Source organism: Brachycentrus maculatus, unplaced genomic scaffold (assembly GCF_059751285.1).
Source record: "Brachycentrus maculatus isolate JH-2025_06_01 unplaced genomic scaffold, ASM5975128v1 h1tg000393l, whole genome shotgun sequence".
NCBI lineage: Eukaryota > Metazoa > Arthropoda > Insecta > Trichoptera > Brachycentridae > Brachycentrus > Brachycentrus maculatus.
The window spans coordinates 820,147-828,946 of record NW_028281142.1 but is presented as its reverse complement, the minus strand read 5'-3'; the positions used below and the strand labels follow the sequence as shown (position 1 = coordinate 828,946).

At 26.3% G+C, this 8,800-nt stretch overlaps 1 protein-coding gene across 1 annotated transcript; it reads left to right on the top strand.

The window, feature by feature from the left end:
• Positions 1-7: 7 nt before the first annotated feature.
• Positions 8-7,977, top strand: LOC148303019 (protein takeout-like). Its single transcript, XM_088270690.1, has 2 exons — positions 8-135; positions 6,170-7,977. Exons 1-2 carry the CDS (start codon positions 75-77, stop codon positions 6,466-6,468), a joined length of 360 nt encoding a protein of 119 aa, XP_088126816.1. The 5' UTR covers positions 8-74; the 3' UTR covers positions 6,469-7,977.
• Positions 7,978-8,800: the final 823 nt, after the last annotated feature.

Here is an 8,800-nt window from a genome sequence, read left to right as displayed (position 1 = left end):
GATCAGACCTCAACAGGAACAGATTCGACTTCCGGTTCGTCCTTCCTCGGCTACACTTCGAAGGCAACTACAAAATGGACATGCAGATCCTTTTATTAACTCTGCACGGGAAAGGTGACATCAGAGGAAACTTCAGTAAGTACCTACCTAAGAAATTATGAATATTTTGACATCTCAAAATATATTTTTTAATGTTTTTAATATATATATAGTTACATTTAAAAATTTAACTCAATACAATTTCTACATATGGCAATTTAATTATTTTAGTTTTACTATGCCTCTCCATTAAAGAGACTGCGCCCTTGTGCTTGGAGAGGGATTTGCACTCAACGTTTTTTTTTATTTGATAAATGGTCTTAACACAGATGAAAAATTATATGGAAATCTTCTTTCTGAGTTTGAGAACCCATGCATTACAATTATATTATTTATTGGATATTGATCTGTTCCATGTGTCCGAAAGAGTTTTCCGAAGTGGGGTTCTTCTACACATTTAAGTCTTCTTGCTTACTTGTAATATATACGCCTTGAATATTCTTTGATATGTAATTATATTTTAGTTAAATAAAATTTAATTGAAATAAAATTGAATTAAATTAAAGTATCGTGGAAAACGATAATAACGTTATTGATTCACACTTAAGACACGATCACGCAGATTTATGACGTGGATAAAGCTATTTCTTGAACTTGACCTCCAATAATCTCTGCTAGAACAATTATCGTACTACTTATTATGTATCATTGATAACTATTAAATGTTGATTGCTGTCATTATTTCTACATCAATGTTTAAATAGCATGCATTCAATACATTTAACATGGTACATTCTACAAAACATATACACGTATATATATACGTATATATATATATATATATATATATATATATATATATATATATATATATATATATATATATATATATATATATATATATATATATATATATTTATATATATATATATATATATATATATATATATATAAATATATATATATATATAAATATATATATATATATATATTTATATATTTATATATATATATATATATATATATATATATATATATATATATATATATATATATATATATATATATATATATATTTATATATATATATATATTTATATATTTATATATATATATATATATATATATATATATATATATATATAAATATATATATATATATATATATATATATATATATATATATATATATATATAAATATATATATATATATAATATATATATATATATATATATATATATATATATATATATATATATATATATATATATATATATATATATATATATATATATATATATATATATATATATATATATATATATATATATATATATATTTATATATATATATATATATATATATATATACATATACAGGGTTTCTCATAATCCAACGTATTCCTTTTAAGGGGTGTTAGGCCAGCTTATGACTCACAAAAAAATGATAATACGACTTCAGTAAAAGTGCCTTAGTTTACGGTATATATTTTCACCTTTATGAATTTTCTGAAAATCGATTCTCTTCAATCAGTTTTTTGAGTACCACTTCTTCAAATTTTAATATTTTACGATTCTAATTTACGTTTCACAATGCTGAATAACTATACTATTGATTACATTCCAATTTAGTACCAATACTTGTATGCCTTAGCGGGAAAAAAATATTAATGCCCGATCAATGATTTTAAAATGAATATTTAGGTAACTTTTACTCTTCACCCTGAAAATTGTTCAATTTGTGATTTTAAAAACAGTTTAACCATTTACTTTGTTTTATTTTAATATAAAGGAATTTATTTTATTAATGCATAAAGATCTGATTATAATTATTTCATTTATTAGGAACTAAGATGGAAGCAATTACTTTGGTTAAATAAAGTGAAAAATGTTATTTTTTTGTTTTATTGTGAAACATAAAATAGGATCCTAAAATATGAAAATTTGAAGAAGTGACACTCAAAAAACTGATCTAAGGGATAGATTTTCGAAAAATTCATAAAAGTGGAATTACCTCGAAAACTTAGGTACTTTTACCGAGGTCAAATTTTCATTTCATGAGGCGGCCTAACACCCTTAAAAGGAATATGGGACATCCTGTAGATACATAAACACATTTTCACAAGTGATATTCAAGGTCGCGATGCGTCGGGGGGACTCGACATGTCAATAATAATAAAACCCTTATCCGCACCCCAATGGTGCATAGGGCACTGCGTCATATAAACGCAGTGTTATCTTGATCGTTTACACATGAAGGAAAGGTGATCAGCCTTCCGCTTCAGGTACCAGTCCAGGGTAATATTGAATAAATATGACAGTGAAAAAATCACTTATATTTATTTTACCCCCCTTGGGAATCGAACCCGGGACCTCCAGAATGGCAGCCGAGCGTGCTGACCATTACACTACGGAGGCGACATGTCAATATATGAATATAATCCAAGGTATTCTTATTGTATTAATATTATATATTATTTTTTTTACTGGTTATCATATTATATCGTAAAACACAAAAATAAACTAAATTAAAGAAAAAAATGTGTGAGTAGACTAAGATTTTGAAAATAAAATAATCCAGAAAATTTAAAAACATTTTTAATATTCTTGAAAATTTGAGATTTTGCGGATTCAACATGATTCATTAAGCGTATCAATTTACTTGCGTGATTATTTTTACTCTTAACTACATTATTATTTTTACGTGAGATTTCTGACTACAAAAACAGCACCAAATCGATTATATTTAGAGCCAAGGATAATCGATAAAGGAAGGCATTCTTTTCACACGTGAATAGTACATTCAAACGAACGCATAAGGTGTCATACATGGTCCATTATGTAAGGATGTAAGAAACTATGTACATCATGTATAGTATCATCCTATTAAAAGATAATTATATTGATATAACAAACGTATAACTACGTATTAAACGTTAATATCAAACAAACATTTTTTGAGTCCAGTTAAGGTACCAGTCCAGGGTAATATTGAATGAATATTAGAGTGAAAAAATCACAATCATCAAAAAAAATTCATTGGTTTTTTTTTACAACCAAAGGTAATTTTAATAAAATTCTATTACAAACCTAACCCAATTTAGGTTAAAATTATTATTACACCATGCTGCGCTCTGGTAGTACTCGATCTATTGCATTTTAAACCCGATTGCATAGCATTAAGTGCATGTATTATATGATTACAAATACCTGCACCTAAATTTCTATTCGCGTCCAATATTTGCATCGAAAATCGCTAAATATCCTGTCGTGCGAAAAGCAAGGAAAATCAACAGGAAAACGGAATGTTTCACAACGATTTTCCTGGAGTTAAATGCCGAAAAAATGTATGAGTAATCGTTCAATAAAAATTTAATTAACCTCAATAGATATTGAAATAATCACGAATTCCTGTACCAACATAATACAGTATATTTTTAACTAATTAAAATCATATTTGATTATATTATGGTTTGGACATGTAGAACGAATGAGTGAGGAAAGAACGGTAAAACAAATTTATGAGGCGAATGTTAGCGGGAAAAGAAGCAGAGGAAGACCGAGAAAAACATGGCATGATCAGGTATGCCAAATACTTGAAAGTGGTCAGGTTAGGAGTCGTAACAATCGGCAGGTATGTATGATGAGATGCATGAACGTGGAAGAGGCGAAGAATGTTTGCAAGGACAGAGTGGTGTGGCGCTCTATTCTCTCTGCCTACCCCTGCGGGGAAGCGGCGTGATGGTTAGTTAGTTAGTTAGTTAGTTAGTAAAGCTACAAATTTAATAAATTTGCTTGTAATTTCTATTTCTAACATATCTTATACTACATAGACATCCATTTTTCCATGTATTTTTTTATATTCTACTATAATATATTTTAATTATTATTATTTATTTTATCTTCATATACAGAAAAAAGTACATTGGTGGGTTTATCGCTAAGAAGAAATATCTTCCAACCAACCAAAAACAGACTAGTGATATTAGTCAAAACGTTTGATACCTTTTATAGCTGTTTGCAATCAGAGTGTAGATAGTACTTGAACATAAAGTATAAATGAGAAAGAAAAATGTCATAAATTTAAATTTACTACTGTTATAATGGAGCAACTATTATATATTTAACATTCATTAAAATTACAAATTGAGGATTATAAGAAAAGCAAAGAAAGAAGAGACTTAAGGTAGAGGGTAGAGAAAATAGAGTTAGAGGAAATAAGGTAGAGGGGAAATCCAAGAGATGAGGTTTGATGGACAGTTAGGATTTTAATGATAGATTGTAATGTCTTAGAACTTTCTAAAAAGTTATCAGTTCTACATATTACTACGTATATACATTTCTACTTATAACTTTTCTTATACCGGCAAAAATGGTTCTTGTGAACTCATATCGCTCACTCCTTTCAAGAACGTCATATATCAAAAATCGTCAATTTTCAGTTGTGCATGTTTTCGGAATGCTCAGAAAATGTACTATATCCCAGCAAAAGCGGCATATTTTTAACTTAATATTTACCCGCTATAGGGCAGAATGTGGTTTTTTACATTTTCAAGAAAAGGTATTGTTTAATTATTTTTTTAAACATACTAAATATTTTTCAAATGGAGAAAGAACCTTCAGGTTTTACCTGAAAAGATCTGTTGCACAGTAAAATGTTTAATAAGTGGCTTGTTATTTATTTTTAATACATTTTATTATATTTTTAAACTTTTAAAACGATCTCCTGAAAAAACAAAAAAAAATATTTATGACGTTGTTGAAAGGATTTAGTGATATGTCAAATCGTCCGGCATGTATTATATTTTTAAACTTTAAAAACGTTCAAATTCAAGTTTTTTTTTTATTTATGACGTTCTTGAAAGGAGTGAGCGATATGTACTGTGTCATGAGATTACTGTTTTACAAGAATGTGAAAAATATCATATGTGAATATTAAAATACTTTTATATAACTAATTAAGTACAATCAGTAAACATAGAGTGTAAGTCCCTCTCCAAGCACGAGATCTTACTTTCTATTTTTGGAGACTCAGCGTAAATAGTATAAGATATTCACCACATTTTGAGTGTGTCCAAATGCTTGTTTACAAACCTGGAGTTTCTCCATTATGAAGTTATTTTTACTTCTTTTTTATCTCAGCATATGAGAAAAAGATTATGGAAGTCTGATTATTGAAGCCCTGTAAATACCCAGACTTCTATATTTTTCTATATCCATTTTGGGATTTCAATATAAATAACTCCTAAGTAGCGAAACCCAGATTTGAAAACATGTATTTGGACGCACTCAAAATATTGTAGATCACTTGTATAAAATTATCTGGCCATCTGTCGGAATTTTTAATCATACAGCGATAAAAATGTGTATTCTGAAACATTTTATTTTATATTATTAAATTCTTTATTTGTGACCTTCAAATCAGAATGTTTTACCAGGTGAATAATAGATGTCGCTAGTGTTATTACAGTAAGGAAACGTTGAGAATAACTACTCATACTATATATGTATATATATTTATGTACATATGTATATTTATATATATATATATATATATATATATATATATATATATATATATATATATATATATATATATATATATATATATATATATATATATATATATATATATATATATATATATATATATATATATATATATATATATATATATATATATATATATATATATATATATATATATATATATATATATATATATATATATATATATATATATATATATATATATATATATATATATATATATATATTCTTTCTAACAATATAGTTCTTCTTCATCTATGACATAGATTCTTTATTAAGCTATGTATGGCAAAAATGTAAAATTACTAATAAGTGGAAAAGGTTTTTTTTTAATATGCTCAATATTTTTCAAATGGAGAAAAAACATTCAAGTTTTACCTAAAAAGATCTGTTGCACAGTAAAAAGTTCAATAAGTGGCTTGATATTTATTTTGATATATTTCATTATATTTTTAAACTTTAAAAACGATCTCCTGAAAAATCAAGTTTTTTTATATATGACGTTGTTGAAAGGAGTGAGCGATATGTGAATTTATTTGGACACACTTAAAATGCTACATTATTTTTCGTTTTTTGCAGCGAACTACGTTTGCGACGTCACAATGAAAGGCCACAAGATACAGAGGGATGGCAAAAACTACCTGGAGTTCGACAAAATGAAGATCCAGCTCAACGTGGGGGGAGGCGACATCTACCTGAGCAATCTCTTCAACGGAGATCCTATCCTGGGGGAAGCCACCAACCGCATTCTCAACGAAAACTCCAAGGTCTTCATCAACGAAATATCACCAGTCCTAGAGAAATCCCTAGCTGAACTATTTACAGACATATCTAACAGGATCACCCTTAAATTTACATACGAAGAGCTATTCCCCTGATATATAACAGCGAATAATTAAGTACAGGGTTTATTTGTGAAGGTCCTAACCAAAAGTGTTTTTTTTTTCAGTTTAAAATTAAAAATATTATATTCCAATAATTTGGAATCAAACCCTGAAGCTGTTTTTTTTTTTATAATGTAAGAAAGAAATTAGATAAAATATATATTTAAGGTTCTCAAAAATCTTTTCAAAGTACATTTCAACATTTATATATTCGTCATTCAATCTCAATTTTATGTTAAACCTTATTTCAATTTTTTGTTGTTTCTGAAAACTGTTTTTAAAGTACTGAATTTTGTTTTTAATTCTATATTTTTATATAACCTTTTGTGTTATAGACAAACATTTTAAAAGTTAAAGTTAAATTTCCAATATTGCAGAAAAAATCATTTCAATGCAAATATGTTCTGTTTACTGTATTCTATCGAAATCTTAATTAAATTTCGACAAAACGTGACCAATCCTGTGTTAAACCAATATGAAATCATTAAATCGCACCAAAACGTAACAATTTTTTAAGCTAGAATTTCTGATTACTTAAAATCATTTAAAATGGAAATGTAAAGTTTTGGTGAGGACCTACATATTTTATTTCGTTTTTTCTGTAGATACTTCGATAAATCTTATCAATAACTTATACTTCTAGTACTTAGTTAATATTTTTCAAGAATTGCTTTAAAAACATATATTTTATTCTATTTTTTATTTTAAAAGCATTTTTACATTGTGGTATGGTAATATAACACCCCGTATCATTCATCGTTCACTTTTTGTAATACCACTTAAATACTCTACTTGACGACTACCGGATTTGTAACAATTTCATTCCATTATCAGATCTATATTTCACAGTTTATAATTGACCTGGTGATGGAATAGTTACTCCGAAATCGGCAGTCGTGAAAAAGATTTTTTAAGTGACACTACACAAAGTAAACAATCTATCACAAGGAGGGTGTTATAAATTTTTCTCTATAAAAACACAGTTTTCATATTAAATTTGTCTGTTTATAAATAAATACCTGGAAGATTGGAAATAAAGTTTTTTTTTAGTTTAAAATAACAAAAATAAAAAAAATTAAATATATATATTATTTATTTTCCAATAGTTATAGGAATCCAAACCCTGAAGCTGTTATTTATAATATAAGAAATAAATTAGATAAAATGTATTTGAAGCTTCTCAAAGTAACATGATAACAACATTTATATTTTTATTATTCATTCTTAATTTTTTTAAACTTTGTGTTTAAAAAAAATTGTTTCTTAAAACGCTTTTTAAGTATCAAATTTTATCTTGTGTTCTTTTTTAAAAAAAACCTTTTGTGTTATAGACAGACACACATTGGTTAGCTTTTTAAAACTGCTTTAAAATTGCCTAGTTTAAATATTTGTATTTTTTGTATTTTCTTTTGTTTTCGATAACATGTGTTTTTATATACTATATTTCTTTGGTTTGTAAAAACAACGTTAAAAGTACCTTATTAAAACAATTTATTTTCAAAAGGCTTGTTTTTTTTTTAGATTAACTATATGTATTTTTTTAGCTTCTAAAAACTGCTTTTAAAGTATCTACTTAAAACATTTTTATATCCCATATATTTTTAAAAAATCATAATTTGTTAAAAAAAAATCGTTGGTTTAAACTGCTTTTCAGGTGCCTACTTATAAAATATTTTATTCTTAATTTTACAAAAATTTGCTTTATTTTTTAGTTTTAAATTGTAAATGTAAATAATCATTTTTATTTTGGTGAATGATACTTTCATGATGAATAAAGTTTTTTACCTAACATTTGTTTTAGTGACTTTTATTTGTATTTTAAAATTTAACTCGATAAACATAACTAATTATTATATTCAACATTTTGAGTGTGTCCAAATACTTGTTCACAAAATCTGGATTATCTCCAATTACAGGAGTTATTTTCATATTATTTTTGACAAAAATTATATGAAAATAACTCCTGTAATTGGAGATAATCCAGATTTTGTGAACAAGTATTTGGACACACTCAAAATGTTGTAAATAAATTGTCTGGTCAAATTATAAGCTTAAATAATAAAAATGAAAATGGTATTTTCTGGCGTTTCTCATGTGTGTGATTATAATCCAGGATTCGGATCTCACATACTAATATAAGAGTTTCTGCTTAATAAAAAGCTTCTTTACATCTCACCAATAGATATCTCTAGTGAAGTTCTAGTGATTCAAGAACAAGGTTTCTAAATTGGTTCATATATACAGAACTTCCAAGAATTTGAGTTGTGTGGTTGTCAATAATGGGTAGAATTGGTGAATGTTACACGTGTGTAAAGTGATCACTTAA

What these genes read in the sequence shown, in the direction of transcription:
- LOC148303019 (XM_088270690.1), top strand. Translation starts at nt 75, where the DNA reads ATGGACATGCAGATCCTTTTATTAACTCTGCACGGGAAAGGTGACATC. An exon ending in TGACATCAGAGGAAACTTCA is followed by an intron (nt 136 to 6,169) that starts GTAAGTACCTAC and finishes CGTTTTTTGCAG; the next exon opens with CGAACTACGTTTGCGACGTC.